Source organism: Salvelinus namaycush, chromosome 25 (assembly GCF_016432855.1).
Source record: "Salvelinus namaycush isolate Seneca chromosome 25, SaNama_1.0, whole genome shotgun sequence".
Classification (NCBI taxonomy): domain Eukaryota; kingdom Metazoa; phylum Chordata; class Actinopteri; order Salmoniformes; family Salmonidae; genus Salvelinus; species Salvelinus namaycush.
The window spans coordinates 12,736,453-12,753,974 of record NC_052331.1 but is presented as its reverse complement, the minus strand read 5'-3'; the positions used below and the strand labels follow the sequence as shown (position 1 = coordinate 12,753,974).

The following is a 17,522-nucleotide window of genomic DNA, read 5'->3' as shown; positions in this document are numbered from 1 at the left end:
GAACAGGTGTATATATACTGAGATCATGTGACAGATCATGTGACACTTAGATTGCACACAGGTGGACTTTATTTAAGTAATTATGTGACTTCTGAAGGTAATTGGTTGCACCAGATTTTATTTAGGTGCTTCATAGCAAAGGGGGAGAATACATATGCACCACAACTTGTCCCTTTTTTTGAAACAAGTAATATTTCTCATTTCACTTCACCAATTTGAACTATTTTGTGTATGTCCATTACATGCAATCAAAATAAAATATCTATTTGATTTACAGGTTGTAATGCAACAAAATAGGAAAAAAATCAAGCGGGATGAATACTTGTGCAAGGTACTGTATCATACCCCTTTCTTCCCTTACCACTTTTTGCTCCATCAAAAAAGGTTGATTCGCTCCCTCTCCTGACCTTGTTTGGCTATCTTTTCCTCTCTCATCTTGAGAAACATTTATAGATCATCACCATCATCATTTCATTTCCCCAGCATCTTGCATCATACAGTTGAAGTCTGAAGATTACATACACCTTCGCCAAATACATTTAAACTCAGTTTTTCACAATTCCTGACATTTAATCCTAGTACAAAATCCCTATCTTAGGTCAGTTAGGATCACCACTTTATTTTAAGAATGTGAAATATCAAAATATTAGTAAAGAGAATGATTTATTTCAGCTATTATTCCTTTCATCAAATTCCCAGTGGGTCAGAAGTTAAAATACACTCAATTAGTATTTGGTAGCATTGCCTTTAAATTGTTTCACTTGGGTCAAACGTTTCGGGTAACCGTCCACAAGCTTCCCACAATAAGTTGGGTGAATTTTGGCCCATTCCTCCTGACAGAGCTGGTGTAACTGAGTCAGGTTTGTAGGCCTCCTTGCTCGCACACACTTTTTCAGTTCTGCCCACACATCTTCTATAGGATTGAGGTCAGGGCTTTGTGATGGCCACTCCAATACCTTGACTTTGTTGTCCTTAAGCCATTTTTCCACAACGTTGGAATTATGCTTGGGGTCATTGTCCATTTGGAAGACCCATTTGCGACCAAGCTTTAACTTCCTGACTGATGCCTTGAGATGTTGCTTCAATATATCCACATAATTTTCTTCCCTCATGATGCCATCGATTTTGTGAAGTGCACCAGTCCCTCCTGCAGCAAAGCACTCCCACAACATGAAGCTGCCACTCCCGTGTTTCACGGTTGGGATGGTGTTCTTCGGCTTGCAAGCCTCCCCCATTTTCCTCCAAACATAACAGTGGTCATTATGACCAAACAGTTCTATTTTTGTTTCATCAGACCAGAGAACGTTTCTCCAAAAAGTATGATCTTTGTCCCAATGTGCAGTTGCAATCCGTAGTCTGGCTTTTTTATGGCAGTTTTACTGTGTTTTACTGTGGATATAGATACTTTTGTACCTGTTTCCTCCAGCATCTTCACAAGGTCCTTTGCTGTTGTTCTGGGATTGATTTGCACTTTTCGCACCAAAGTACATTAATCTTTAGGAGACAGAATGCTCTCCTTCCTGAGCGGTATGACAGCTGCGTGGTCCCATGGTGTTTATACTTGCGTACCATTGTTTGTACAGATGAACGTGGTACCTTCAGCCATTTGGAAATTGCTCCCAAGGATGAACCAGACTTGTGGAAGTATACCATTTTTTTCTGAGGTCTTGGCTGATTTCTTTTGATTTTCCCAATATGTCAAGCAAAGAGGAATTGAGTTTGAAGGTAGGCCTTAAAATACATCCACAGGTACACCTCCAATTGAGTCAAATGATGTCAATTAGGCTATCAGAAGCTTCTAAAGCCATGACATCATTTTCTGGAGTTTTCCAATCTGTTTTAAAGCACTGTCAACTTAGTGTATGTAAACTTCTGACCCACTGGAATTGTGATACAGTGAATTATAAGTGAAATAATCTGTCTGTAAACAATTGTTGGAAAAATTACTTGTGTCATGCACAAAGTAGATGTCCTAACCAACTTGCCAAAACTATAGATTGTTAACAAGAAATTTGTGGAGTGGATGAAAAACACATTTTAATGACTCCAACCTAAGTGTATGTAAACTTCCGACTTCAACTGTATATGTTTTTTTGCATAACCAATGTTAGGAGGCTACATTCATATTAATCTGAAATGTTGCTCCAGAAAACATTGAGCTGATTGAAGGTCCTAAGCATCCTTAGATAAGCTTCATTCATGTAGATATTTAGGGCAACTTTTTCTATCTGCAAAACTCATAATAGTAGCCAAAATGATTGTTTAAGTTTGATGGAGGTGCGTTGTTGAGGCCCCTTCGCTCCATTTTAAGCGAACGCGACTTAGTCAAGCTATCAAGGCATGAGGCGAGACCCAGATGCAGACACAGGAGGCAGATGGTTGGAGTCTTACAATTTGTATTAATCCAAAAAGGGGTAGACAAGAGAATGGTCGTGTACAGGCAAAAGGTCAAAACCATTTCAGAGTCCAATAGGTACCGAAGGGATGGCAGATTCAAGGTCAGGGCAGGCAGGCAGGATGATCAGGCAGGCAGGAAAGTAGTCCAGAGTCAGGCAGTGGTCAAAACTGGGAAGACTAGCAAAAGAGAATAGAAAAGGAGTACGGGGAAAAACACACTGGTTGACTTGACTAAACATACAAGACGAATTGGCACAGAGAGACAGGAAACACAAGGATAAATACACTGGGGAAAATAAGCGACACCAGGAGGGGGTGGAGACAATCACAGGGACAGGTGAAACAGATCAGGGCGTGACACAAGCAAGCACAAGGACCCCTGTGATATTCATTTAGTTCAGTTTGTGTGAGGTAAGCAATGTCAGATGATGACTAAGTAAAGTATATATTTCATGTAAAGAAATCTAATCATAACATACAGTATGTCAAAACTTCTTCTCGCCATGCAGTTATGACATCATTTATTATTAGCCAAGTTAATGATTGGTGAAATGCGACTGAAAATAGTCACAGGGAACTTGAGGGACATATTACAAGTTGTAGGAGGACCCAGTAGGATATGCAGCCATAGCCCGAGAGGCACATCAGATCCACAAAACACATTTTATTCATCTGTCAAGCAACAGAAGCATAAATTGTCTGGAAATAAGTCTGGAAATGCTGGACAAGATTGTAGGTAGCAGCCTTACAAACCAGAGAGAATATTTATTTCAATCTGAATATTTTACCACATGTAATTGTCACAACAAGCCTTTATTGGCTTGAATCAGAGATGCAGCTAATTGTTAGGGCTATATAACTCACAGTGAGTACAGTGAGAGTGCTGCTACACCTCATTCCATCCAACTACAGTAAGAATAGTAGGAAACCCAATCCACATGTACAGTCTATTTTTTTTACCTGGCACTCTTCCTTAGGCCATCTTCAGATCCTCCAATGAGTCTAGCATCTGCATGTAAGGTTAGCATGCCATGGAGTCAGTGTAGCCAGCGTCCTTCATCATGCAAATATTTATTCTATTCAATAGTTTTAATGGCAGTCTGTGGTTAGAGATGTTAAGCCCTTATTAAGCCCTTATTGGGTCAAAGAGATTCTAATCCAAATTGAGCACTGGTATAATGAAATAGAATGAATACAATGCACAAAATGCAATCCTTCTCCTCATTGTCTCCTCAGTGAATACTGATTATTGAATGAGTCTGACTAAGTCTGGAAATACTGGACAAGATTGTAGGTAGCAGCCTTACAAACCAGAGAGAATATTTATTTCAATCTGAAGATTTTACCACATGTACTTGTATAAATGCATATCAATCACACATATCAGTACAACAATTAATGTAGAAACATAGTTTTTGCTCTTTACACAATGTTTTTCTATAAGGCAACATTGGTATTTCAACAAAAAGCCAAAATGCATTTATGTACATTAATACGTCATTAATTCAAACCTACATAAGAGAATGGTGAAGCTATACAAAATATGAAAAAGGTTGGAAAAAGTGCACTGACAACAAGTAAACATATGCAGGTAAACATGTTTCACATCTTTGGTGAATATGTCATTTTGAATGAATTAATCATAAAGAAAAATACAAATAAATCTAAGTTTTAACTTTCAATCTCAAGTTTTAGTTGGATTTCCATTGGTGAATTTAAAACTCTGCTTACCTTTTATTAACATTCATGGGAGTGCTGTATGTCCAGAATTGTGATGGATTCAATAGACTAAACACATCATGGAAAGTACAATTTAAACTGTAAAATGAGAGATGGTGATACAAACAAGTAAAATAACATATTCATACCTTTCTATGATTGCTTACTATGGTTGTAGTTATTCATGTAACCTGAATGCTCTGAATTTTCTTAATTAATTACTACGGTCACTAACAGTAAAAGAGAAAAAAACATATTTACTTCATAAAATGTGTACAAATACTGTATTAATTACAATATACAACAATCTTTAAAATAGTTGATGTACAGTACAGCAAAACACTTTTGTTACACATGTTTTATCGCACTCTTTGAAGATTTTATCTTATTTTTAGACCTTCTCAACTAGAACCCCTAGATATGATTAAAACTGCTCCAATATAAACATTCAACTTGGAGGCACCTCCCAAACATAAATAACAAAATTATGTTCAACCAACAGGGTTTAGTGTTTTAGGACAAGAAAATAGCTAAAATATTTACAGTTTTTCACATACAGTAGTTTATTGGCAATTTATTTAGATCTTGGGACTGTTTGCGTGAAAACTATTTGCTTGAAAAGTTGGTGGTATTCAAGAGAGGAATTGCGCATATGGAGTGAGTCACATTTATGAAAATATAACACAGGAAACTGGTACAAAGTCAACTCTTTCAGAAAATTATACATCAAGCAATCAAGGGGTGTAAACTCTAATGAACATGACAGGTTCATCCTTTATTCTATGGTACCATATTATTTTCACAGTAATTACCGAATGATGAAGAGAAAAATAACTGACCTTCCAGAAGTACATCTTTCATTACAAGCAATTTGATAAAATATAATTGACTGTTGTACAACATAAATGTGGTTCTAGTCCAATTTCAATGCCAGGAAAATGTGTAAAGCAATAATTAATTCTGACTTAGTCACTGAGCCGTACCTACGTTATTTAAAAAAACAGCAACTCTCAACAGATGTTATATAGTTTAATTTGAGCATCCTGCTTACTATATACTCCCAAAGAATAGTTTTTGTACTTTTACCCCTTTTTCTCCCCAATTGGTGGTTACAGTCTTGTCCGATCGCTGCAACTCCCCTACAGACTCAGGAAAGGCGAAGGTCGGGAGCCATGCATCCTCTGTGTCACGTTCCTGACCTTATTTCCTTTGTTTAGTATTGTTTAGTTGGTCAGGACGTGAGCTGGGTGGGCATTCTATGTTATGTGTTTCTATGTTGGGTTGATCTAGCCTGATATGGTTCTCAATCAGGGGCAGGTGTTTTACGTTTCCTCTGATTGGGTAGGCCATATTAAGGTAGGCTGTTCTCACTGTTTGTTTGTGGGTGATTGTTGCTGTGTCTGTGTCTGTTCGCCACACAGTACTGTTTCGTTTCGTTCGTTCGTGTGTTCCTTCCTGTTCGTGCGTTCATGTTTTATGTTCTCAAGTACAGGTCTGTTCACGTCGGTTTGTTATTTTGTATTTTGTCAAGTGTTCTTCGTGTTCGTCTTTATCAAATAAGTCATTATGTATTCACACTACGCTGCGCTTTGGTCCGATCCTTGCTCCTCTTCAGACGAGGAGGAAGACGAGCGTTACACTCTGAAACATGACCCTGCCAAGCCGGACTGCTTCTTGACACACTGCTCGCTTAACCCGGAAGCCAGCTGCACCAATGAGTCGGAGGAAACATCATCCAGCTGGCGACCATTGTCAGCTTGCAGGCACCTGGCCTGCCACAAGGAGTCGCTAGAGCGCGATGGGACAAGGAAATCCCTGCGGGCAAACCCTCCACTAACCTGGACGACACTGGGCTAATTGTGTGCCGCCCCAATTGGCCCAGTGTCATCCGGGTTAGTGGGTGCCTGCAAGGTGACATTAGTCGCCAGCTGGATAATATTTCCTCCGACTCACGGCCAGCTGCGACACAGTCAGGGACCGAACTCGGGGCTGTAGTGATGCCTCAAGCACTGCGATGCAGTGTCTTAGACCGCTGCGCCACTCGGGAGAGCTGTATACTCCCAAAGTAACTAAACTATGATGTACATGGTTGCTTATAAACCTAAATAGATGTATACAATGCATTAAACAAATACCCCAGATCAGTGAGCTTGTACTCAAAACCCGTCTAATTGCATAATTTCTACAATTCCACATTTTAAGAACTTAATTCCCTCGGTGCATGGGTTCTACTGTTCTATTTTGCTGAATTTGTATTATAATACAGGGGGGGCCTGGAGGGAGAGGAGGCTAACACCCATGCAGGTCAGACCGTCGGTCAGTCACTGGCACAGTGCTTGGCATGTTGACCTGAGCAAACATTAAGGAAGCCAAAGGAAGCTCTCACTTATCAGGCTCTATCTCTCTCTGGCTCCTGGACCCAACAGTTTAGTGCTGACACTGATTAAGTACGGCACATTGGGATTTGAAAGAGAGAAAATAACTATGTAAAAAGGATTTAATGTATGCACAATGTACTGTACCTTTAAATTACTCCTATTTCTCTTGACTTGGGACAGCTGTGGCATTGCGTGGACTGAAATCAGGGTCGGTTCAGTGTTTAAGTAAGTGTTATGTAAAAGTCTAAGAATCACAGTCCCATCTCCATTATTTATATAATAAGATAATGGATATAATCTGAACTCAAACCCAGTGAATGATAGCTTTGATCTATGATTACTCATCCAAATAAGAGCAGCCTTAGGGGTTTTTTATACAGAAGAGAGAAAAACACATCATTGACGATGTGCTGCTCAAAAGCATTTGAGAATGAGTGGCAGGGAACAATCTTAAAATAAATTAGGCTGAAAACAATTATACAATTGAATAGCTCTTAGGGTGACATTTTGACAAGCAAAAAAGGGGTGCTGATGACAAACCAAACGATATCACTTTGAGTCTGCACGTTCCTTCTTTCCTTGGTGATTAACAGTATCATTTGATCTCTCTCTTTTCATCCCGTGTCTGCTCTGTTTATGCACATTCCTGCTTATTCCTGCACTCTCATAGACATGAAACAATTAAGGGGTATGGAAATAAATGCTGCTACAAGTACAGTAGAGTACTGAGAGTGATTAGGGTCTCTTTTGACATTACCACTGCTTTTTTTGCCTCGTCAGGACTGGTCCTTGACAGGTCGACATTCCTGACCTATTCAAATCCAACCTGGTGTAATACAGTATGAAAACAGCTATTAATGCATTGCCAGTAAGACTTTGACTCTGCGATCACTTCACAATGTTCATTTGGAGAGGCGGCTTTGCCCATCTGTTCTGAATTTACTTCTTTGCCACACGTCCAAGGAGGTTGTGTTACAGTATTGTATTTCGGAAAACCTAATGGTCTCTTCCTCAAAGCTCTCTTTATCTGTCCTTATGCAGCTGGGGTAAGAAATAAAGGAAATAGACAACGTATGGAGAGGTGCTTCAAGACAAGTCTCTTCCCTAGAAAAATGACATTTCCAAAGGTGACCTTTGGATTTGGTCAAACGGCTGTGGTCTGTTTTATACTATGGAAGCTGATCCTGGTGGGTGAGGTGGGGAGGGACATGGCACGTGCCACGCGCACTCTCAGGGCATGGTTGTCCTGCCAACGATGCCATCTTTTCCTGGCTGCTGAGCGCACCTGGAAGATGACAATGAAATATTGTATTAGTGGTGGGCAGCCAGTCTATCTGGTAGGACACACAATATCTAGGGCACAGGAAATCTCTTGAACTTGAATTAACATATTTTATTTAACCTTTATTTAACTAGGTAAGTCAGTTAATAAGAACAAAATCTTATTTACAATGACGGCCTACCCAGGCCAAACCCTCCCCTAACACGGACGACGCTGGGCCAATTGTGCGCCGCCTTATGGGGCTCCCGATCACGGCCGGCTGTGACAGTAGTAATGCCTCTAGCACTGCGATGCAGTGCCTTAGACCGCTACGCCACTCGGTCAACAAACAATCTTTACAAAATGGTACAGAACCATATACAGTGAATAGCTTCAAAAGTATCCACAGTAGACTTCAATCAGTGTCTTTTTTTCCCATGTGTATATATCAATGAAAGCTTCATAGATGCAGTTGAGAACAGCAGAAGCAGGAGGGAGCCACATTTTTCACAACCCTTTTTATGGCACTTTGAATTTCAGCAATGATGGACCACTAAAGTAAGGGGGAAATTGGTCTAGAAAAATAGAGAGCATCTTCTTTAAAGTTTGTAAAAGAAAATAGCCTGCAGGATAACGATGGTAAAAGTAGGGTCTCAGGACTTTTTGTCCACAGCCTCTCATAACGGTCCGCCACATAGCGAAGCCCACGCGTGAAAAGACCATTGTTGACTAACCTCGCCATTAAGAAAGCAGTAGAATACTGACACAAAGAACCCCTGGAAAACAAGACAGAACAACGTTAGAATGTACAGAATGTAACTTCATATGTAAAATCTGTTTTCATAGATCTTTATTAATTCACTCAAATAAGGATGTACAATAATCAATTCACTCAAATACGGGTGAAGTCACTCAGATAGGGATGTACAATATTGGACAATAATCACCTATTGGTCAGATATTTTATAGTGAGTCCAAGTAATCAGATGGCCACTCAAGGTGGGCTAGCAATAGGCTTTTTTTTAGAGTGAAAATGTGATTCATGTAATAAAAATGCCACTTTCTGCAAAGTGTTACCAGTGGCGGTCAGTGATGTTTTTCGTTTTTCATGAGCATGGCCTTATTTCTATGAAAGCATATTGGATGACTGTCATTCATATCCATTTTTCCAGTTCAATGTAACAGTGATAGGTTTAGGCTACTACATAATAATAGTACTCTAATTTTCCTTATACCCATCATGAGGTTGCTATAACTTAGCCTATGAATGAACGTTTACAATGTACAGTAGGTGCACACAGGTTGAGAGACCACTTGAGGTGACAGATGATATACTGTAGGGTGTAATCATTAGTACAACAGTTGCAAATGAGAGTTTCAATTGGACAAATTCAGGTATGTTTATCCCTGTTTTGTTCCTTTTGCTTGCGCTTAAGAAAAGTTTTTCAACAGAATCGGCGGAATGAATACACACCTGATCACCCGTAAACACAATTCACTTTCATAGCAGCCACATTCTATTCCTTCTCGCATCTATGCTCTCTCCTCTCACCTTTTCCCTTCGCTTGTGGACTTCAACACACAACACATTAGGCTAAAAAAGCTTTCCAAGCCAAACTATATCATAACTGCTACACACAGCCTAAAGTAGTTGTCAACATATTAGCTAATGTAAAGTCAACATAGCATATAGAACTAACGCGTTAGTAAACACACTACAATCATGCAGTAACGTTACAGTGTACAGTCAGTAAACTAGTGTTTACAACATATTCTTTGCCCCAATGAGTAACTTGTATAGATATGGAAAAAAAAGCAATTGAATCAATGATTCACAAATGTATAAGAACAATTCGGCACTTCACTTCACATTCAGGGCAGTCTGTATTTCACATTTCAACATAGCAATAATAGAAGTACTGATTCATGATGGAACAGCCTTTTAAGAATAGTCTAAAACCTGACCCCTATTCTCTACACACCTTCACTGAGCACCATTAACACATACAGTACAGTCTCCCCACCCACTCAGCCTTGCATTGTGGAGCAAAGGTTTACACCGAGAATACTCAATGTGGACAAACTCACGCCCACATACATTCTCCTGACAGCTCCTTCTTCCACAGGCTATAAAACCTCAAATGAACAGCATATTAAAGCTAAAGAAAATTATAAAGATTTAAAAGGTTCAAGAGTTGTGTGTTCTTGGGAAGGAGCAACTTGGTAAAGAAAAAAAAGACTCCATGATCTTACCTGAAATGATTGTAGAAATGAATTGAAATAAATAAAAACTATTTGCGAGATGTCGTCCTCCCCGGGATTCACAAAAAACAGCATGTAGGTGATCCCCAGCAAAGGCAGTAGCACTAATGTCGCTTTTACTGCTTTTCTGTGAAGGAAATAACAGAAAAACAGCAGTACTCCAATTTAGTTACCAAAGTAATTGGTGAAAGTGGTTGCGTCTACAGGGAAGATGTGTAAATGTTTCAATGTACGTACACTTCCAAAGTTTTGGAACACCTACTCATTCAAGGGTGTTTCTTTATTTTTACATTTTTCTACATTGTAGAATAATAGTGAAGACATCAAAACTATGAAATTACACATATGGAATCACGTAGTAACGAAAAAAGTGTTAAACAAATCAAAATATATTTTATATTTGAGATTCTTCAGATAGCCACCCTTTGCGTTGATGACAGCTTTGCACACTCTTGGCATTCTCTCAACCAGCTTCATGAGGTTGTCACCTGGAATGCATTTCAATTAACAGGTGTGCCTTCTTAAAAGTTAATTTGTGGAATTTCTTTCCTTCTTAATGTGTTTGAGCCAATCAGTTGTGTTGTGACAAGGTAGGGGGGTATACAGAAGATAGCCCTATTTGGTAAAAGACCAAGTCCATATTATGGCAAGAACAGCTCAAATAAGCAAAGAGAAACAACAGTCCATCATCACTTTAAGACATGAAGGTCAGTCAATACAGAACATTTCAAGAACTTTGAAAGTTTCTTCAAGTGTAGTCGCAAAAACCATCAAGCGCTATGATGAAACTGGCTCTCATGAGGACCGCCACAGGAATGGAAGACCCAGAGTTACCTCTGCTGCAAAGGTTAAGTTCATTAGAGTTACCAGTCTCAGAAATTGCAGCTTAAATAAATGCTTCACAGAGTTCAAGTAACAGACATATCAACATCAACTGTTCAGAGGAGACTGTGTGAATCAGGCCTTCATGGGTGAATTTCTGCAAAGAAACCACTACTAAAGGACACCAATAATAAGCAGATACTTGCTTGGGCCAAGAAACACGAACAATGGACATTCGTCTGGTGGAAAGGTCTCCTTTGGTCTGGAGTCTGTCACGCCCTGATCTGTTTCACCTGTCTTTGTGATTGTCTTCACCCACCTCCAGGTGTCACCTGTTTTCCCCATTAGTCCCTGGATATTTATTCCGGTGTTCCGTGTTTGTCTGTTGCCAGTTTTTCTCGTCTTGTCAAGTCAACCAGTGTGTTTTTCCCTGCTCCTGCTTTTCTTATCTCTCTTTTGCTAGTCCTCCTGGTTTTGACCCTTGCCTGCCTTGACTCTGAACCTACTGGTCTGACCATACTGCCTGCTCTGACCACGAGCCTGCCTGCCACTCTGTACCTCCTGGACTCTGACCTTGTTTATGATCTTTTGCCTGTCCATGACCATTCTCTTGCCTGCCCCTTGGATTATAATAAATATCAGAGACGCAAACCATCTGCCTCCCGTGTCTGCATCTGGGTCTCGCCCTGTGCCCTTACAGGAGTCCAAATTGGAGATTTTTGGTTCCAATCGCCGTGTCTTTGTGAGACGTGGGTGAACGGATGATCTCCGCATGTGTATTTCCCACCGTAAAGCATGGAAGAGGGGGTGTTATGGTGTGGGGGTGCTTTGCTGGTGACACTGTCTGTGATTTACTTTCAAGGCACACTTAAACTCAAGGCACACTTAAACAGCATGGCTACCACAGCATTTTTCAGCAATACGCCATCCCATCTGGTTTGGGCTTAGTGGTACTATCATTTGTTTTTCAACAAGACAATGACCCAACACACCTCCAGGCTGTGTAAGGGGTATTTTACCAAGAAGGAGAGTGATGGAGTGCTGCATCAGATGACCTGGCCTCCAAAATCCCCAACCTCAACCAAACTGAGGTGGTTTAGAATGAGTCGGACTGCAGAGTGAAGGAAAAGCAGGCAACAAGTGCTCAGCATATGTGTGAACTCCTTCAAGACTGTTGGAAAAGCATTCCAGGTGAAGCTGGTTGAGAGATGGCCAAGAGTGTGCAAAGCTGTCATCAACGCAAAGGGTGGCTATTTGAAGAATCTCAAATATAAAATTGATTTGTTTAACACTTTTTTGGTTACTACATGATTCCATATGTGTGTTTTCATAGTTTGATGTCTTCACTATTATTCTACAATGTAGAAAATAGTAAAAATAAAGAAAATGATGAGTAGGATGAGAAGGTGTTCTAAGACTTTGGACCAGTAGTGTATGTCAATACAAAAAAGCACTCCAAGACCTCAAATTTATTTTGGGAGATTGTTTGCTACTTACCATTTCTCACAAAGGATGTTGATAAATGACCCCAAATAATGAATATCAGAGATACATATTCATAGCTAGTAAAGTTAGAACCCCATCCTATGAGACTACTTCCTCACTAGGCTCCTATCAGATCAACTAGGAGGGAGATGTACAATATTGGAAAATATCACCTATTGGTCAGATATTTTATAGTGAGTCCACATAATCAGATTGCCACTCAAGGATTGCTAGCAATAGGTATTTGTTTCAGAGTGAAAATGTGATTAATAAAATAAAAATGCAAATTTCTTAAAACTGGGCTTGACTCCAGCAGGTTGATGATAGAAAGGGGTCACGCCCTGACCTTAGAGAGCCTTTTTATGTCTCTAGTTGGTTTGGTCAGGGTGTGATTTGGGGTGGGCATTCTATGTTTTGTTTTCTATGTTTCTTTATTTCTATGTTTTGGCCGGGTATGGTTCTCAATCAGGGACAGCTGTCTATCGTTGTCTCTGATTGGGAGTCATACTTAGGTAGCCCATTTTCCCTCCTTTCAGGGTGGGTAGTTAACTTTGTTAGAGGCTTCATAGCCCTGTTAAGCTTCACGGTCGTTTTGTATTGTTTATTGTTTTGTTGGCGACATTCAAATAAAAATAATTATGTACGCTCACCACGCTGCACCTTGGTCTTCTTCCAGCATCGGCCGTGACAAAAGGGGTTTATTGCTTAGGGTTTTGTGGCCAAAACAAACATCTGACAATATAAGAGGCCCATTTGAGTATCAGGTTGAAAATGGAAAATCTCTATGGGAGACAGTCTTTCATTCTTAATTTCCTCGAATTACGATGTGATTTTAGGTAATCTACCTAAGCAGTGAAGTAGTTGATGGCCCTGTTAACACATCAAATAGCACCTATTGTATGATATAAATCCACTGTTTGACTTTGAGTAGGGAACCCAATGTCAGCAATATCAGCATTGGAGTAACAGAGGTCTATTCTACAGGACAGAGGTCTGTAGACTTTGCTGGGAATTGAGATGCCCCCTTTTGAGTTTTCAAATAATCCACTAGGAATAAAAGCTTCAATGTGAATCGAGGGCGATGAAAGTTGTTCCGGGAATAATATGCGAAAGGCTATTCTCACTGCGCAACATCAGCAGATCATTTGTAAATAAAAAGAGGGGTTCTATTTCAAACAGAAACGATCATCATGGAAAATGTTGTGTGTGTGTGTGTGTGTGTGGGGCCATATCTTTACAGGAATGTTATGTAATGATGCGTGCAAGTTGAGTACAGATTGAAGTGATTCACCCCTTATAAAGCAGCTGACCTTATTATCACTTCGTTGAGTAGGAGGGATTTGTTAAACAAATGCCCCATTAATTGCTCCATAAACTGTGAATGTTGAGGGGAGGTTGTAATAACTGCAATAACTGTGGGTTGGCAGTCTCACATCACGATACAATGTATCAGACTAAGGACGAAGACCATGTTAGGACAAAGACCATGTTGTTTGAAATGTTATTGTGTCACCTTTATTAAAACGTTTGCGTATGAAGCAACCAAACAGTGAGCGGACGTTCCCTTATTCTCTATGAATTAGTGTAACTCTTGGCGAATCCTATAGTGTACGGCATTGGTTTGTCAGGTGTTTTTTTTTTCTTCCCCTGACTGTCTTCAAGGCACCAGCATCAGAGGGAATAACAAAATGTTAGGAAACCAGATACGGGTGTTCTGTGGTGATAACGTTCTTGGAAAGACTCGTGCCTCTCTCCCATTCAGTCACATAGCCTTTCTGCTGAAATGATAGGAAGAGATTGTTCCTTTCAGCAAAATGTCACTTCTGGATGACTTTATATTTGCAACATTTTGGGACAGTCAAAATGTATTTAAGAATCCTCCTTTGGCATTAGGGTGGATTCCTTCTGAGGTCTAAATGAGTTTGGTTTGAATAATTAACTCTAATAACTCCTCAAACTCGCTATAGAGAATCTCTTTGAGTTTCTACAGGGCAAAAAAAGCATCGGTTAAAACTCAATGGTTCAACGTTAACGAACGCTTCCACTTCCTCACTGAAAAACACTGCGGGAAGCAATGGAGGCTAAATGCAGAATATAATATTTTTTTATTTAACGTTTATTTAACTAGGCAAGTCAGTTAAGAACAAATTCTTATTTACAATGACGGCCTACACCCGGACAACGCTGGGTCAATTGCGCCGCCCTATGGGACTCAAACTGGAATCAAACTTGTGCGTCGCCCTATGGGACTCAAAGCCTGGAATCAAACTGAGAAGCAGTGACTTAGACCGCTGCGCCACTCGGGAGCCCCCCGAGTGAATATTAAATGGAGGTCAAGTAATCTTAATATGGCATGCGATATTTCAAATAACAACCCCACAGGAGTAGTGACTCACCTGTACTGTATAGTTTCTGATGTGGTAGAAGCTCTCAACTTGGTCATAAGGATTCTTACTATGTTGAAGAGGAAAACGAAGTTTATCTAGCAGAGAACACAGATGGAAAACTTTCATTAGGAGTTCATTATGTAGAACATGATGTTTTAGTAATGAAAAAATAACTAAAGGAAGTGAAATTTGCTGCAGTTGCATTACGGCAGCAAAGGAATAAAACAGTGAGAGACAATAGTCTTGTTACCTACCAAAAGCACAAGGATGACCGGCCCTTGATAAATGTAGTCAATATACTTTCCAGGTTCTTTCCCAAACCAGCATCTGTTGACACACATTAAAATAATGGCTTTTTGAAGTGTTGCATATAAAACAACATAATTTGTATCAATCTATATTCCATTATTAGCTAAACAATTTTGGAGCATTATCAAGACTTTCCAGAGTTTCCAAGTTAGAAATTGCTATAATTGAAATTAAATTGGAGATGAAATGTACTCTTTTGGTTAGCCAAGAAGTGCCTTGATAATAGTAGCATAAACATCACAGTCAAAACATATACAACATGACCTCTAACTATTGAACTGCAGTCTGACTTTATTCTATTAAAAAGGACAGCAATTGCATTTTCAAATAAACTGAGCTATCAATTGCCTTTTCATAACCTCTTTAGATTACATTAATGATCCTCTTGTAAATGCTACAGTGAATGCCCCTTTGACACCTACAATACAGTAAATTGCTGATTCACCTTGAATCCGTACTGGTAGTGGCTCCACAATACTAAAAGGATTCAAGTACTACACTGTACTACAAAGGGTATAAGACATCTTTCAAGGTTTATCTGTGACTAACACATTTACAATGGCATACATGTACAGGTGTAGGATCTTAATCTGATCACCCTGTTGCAGCAGAAATTCTGAACGTGTAGTTTTCATTTCCACTTTGAAATGTCAGACTTGATTTTCCCTTATGAAAATTGTATCAATCTGTACAGAAATGTCAATTAATTATAATCCACATAATAATTAACATTTATTGTTGCTAAAGGATAATTTTTCTGCTGTAGCAAACTGGCTCAAATTAAGATCCTACGTCTGTATAGGTTTCTTTGCAATCTATCAAAGGTCATTAACCTTCACCTTTGATGGACCCTCAGCTTTTAAAATGGTTAGTCAGATACAACAAAATACCTACAACACAAACAATTTATTAATGCTTGAGATTTCATTGTTGTTGTTTAAATTGAAATTGTGCACTTACTGTTCATTTTCATTATAAAGCTTCCCAATGGCCCAAGCAACAATAATAGGACATGGAATACCTGAAAGAAATACAAAAATGAATTGACATATTTGCCAATATTGTGAAAGTTGGTGCTAACCCTGCTCCAGAGCGATGTATCTTAGCCCAGGGATAAAGAGGCTGTTAGCCCTGAGCTAAGTGCAGTAAAAACTAGGCTAATTAGAATCAGACTGCTGCATTTAGAAGCTATTACAGAGATGAAATAAAGGGATCCATTGAGGCCAGTTGGATCCTTCCAGTTCTACTTTGATCTGGCTTAAGGACTTCTTATCTTGCTGGTCCCCAGTGTTGGACAGATAAAGTGAAATCTGTTCTACTTCCTACATTTCTTAATAAGTGATCATTAAGGATCTGAAGAAGCTGGGCACTGATGACATTGATAACTTTTATAACTGGCTGGAGTGGATCTACTAAATTAACGTCTTTAAAAATGTTATTATGTGTTCATTATCTCCTTGAAGACCAACAGGTAAACTACATGACCCAATTAGTATTTAACTTAAACTAACCACCCTGACTACTCAAAACAAAGTTTTTTTAAATATTTGTTAGTAGAAAGGAAGTAACAAAATCCACCAAAGCGATTCCTCTCTGTGAAGGAGAAAATATTTAATTTGCTTTTTGTTTACTTAATTTACTGATTAAGAGGATGGCAGTAATCAGTTTCAAATTCACTTTAAAATGAACCTCTCGAGAACAAAAATAATACTATGATGCGAAAAGACTACATGAAACGCATGACAAGTCGATCTTTGCACCAACTGACCTAGACAACGTATAGTTGCTTTAATCAACAAAAAGAGAAGATAGTCTATGTTAAGGTTACCCCCATGCCAGACATACTTATTAGAAATGATGATGCTCGAGAGTAAGAACCAAGTCTAGTCACTGTAATGTCTGAAATGAGAGATCATACTTCAATGTTGGAAATAGGATTCTACTTCAAAGCTGAGACCTGTGCTTGAAAACCACTTGATCATCAGTGGAACTGTGATGGACTGAGTAAATTACCAAAGGGTGTACTCAAGGACATCCCTAAAACCAAAACATCAGGCTACAATATTAATTTGTAACAGATAGACACTGAGTGTACAAAACATTAAGAACACCTGCTCTTTCCTTGACATAGACTGACCAGGTGAATCCAGGTGAAAGATATGATCCCTTATCGATGTCACTTGTTAAATATATACTTCAATCGGTGTAGATGAAGGGGAGGAGACAGTTTAAAGAAGGATTTTGAAGCCTTGAGACAATTGAGACATGGATTGTGTATGTGTGCCATTCAGAGTGTGAATCGGCAAGACAAAAGATTTAAGTGCTTTATGGTTGTAGGTGCCAGGCACATCGGTTTATTTCAAGAACTGCAACGCTGCTGGGTTTTTCCTGTGTGCATCAAGAATCGTCCACCACCCAAACAACATCCAGCCAACTTGACACAACTGTGGGAAGTATTGGAATCAACATGGTCCAACATCCCTGTGGAACACTTTCGACAAC

General features: G+C 39.3%; 1 protein-coding gene across 3 annotated transcripts in view; it reads right to left on the bottom strand.

The window, feature by feature from the left end:
* Positions 1-7,638: 7,638 nt before the first annotated feature.
* Positions 7,639-17,522, bottom strand: part of LOC120020067 (corticotropin-releasing factor receptor 2) — an 86,558-nt gene continuing 76,674 nt past the window's right edge. For all 3 annotated transcript variants that reach the window (XM_038963503.1, XM_038963505.1, XM_038963504.1), the window contains exons 7-12: positions 15,981-16,041; positions 14,966-15,038; positions 14,721-14,806; positions 10,009-10,144; positions 8,490-8,531; positions 7,639-7,779 (exon numbers count right to left, since the gene is read on the bottom strand). In XM_038963503.1, the coding sequence (XP_038819431.1) occupies positions 7,639-7,779; positions 8,490-8,531; positions 10,009-10,144; positions 14,721-14,806; positions 14,966-15,038; positions 15,981-16,041 (539 nt within the window). The remainder of the gene's footprint in view (positions 7,780-8,489; positions 8,532-10,008; positions 10,145-14,720; positions 14,807-14,965; positions 15,039-15,980; positions 16,042-17,522) is intronic.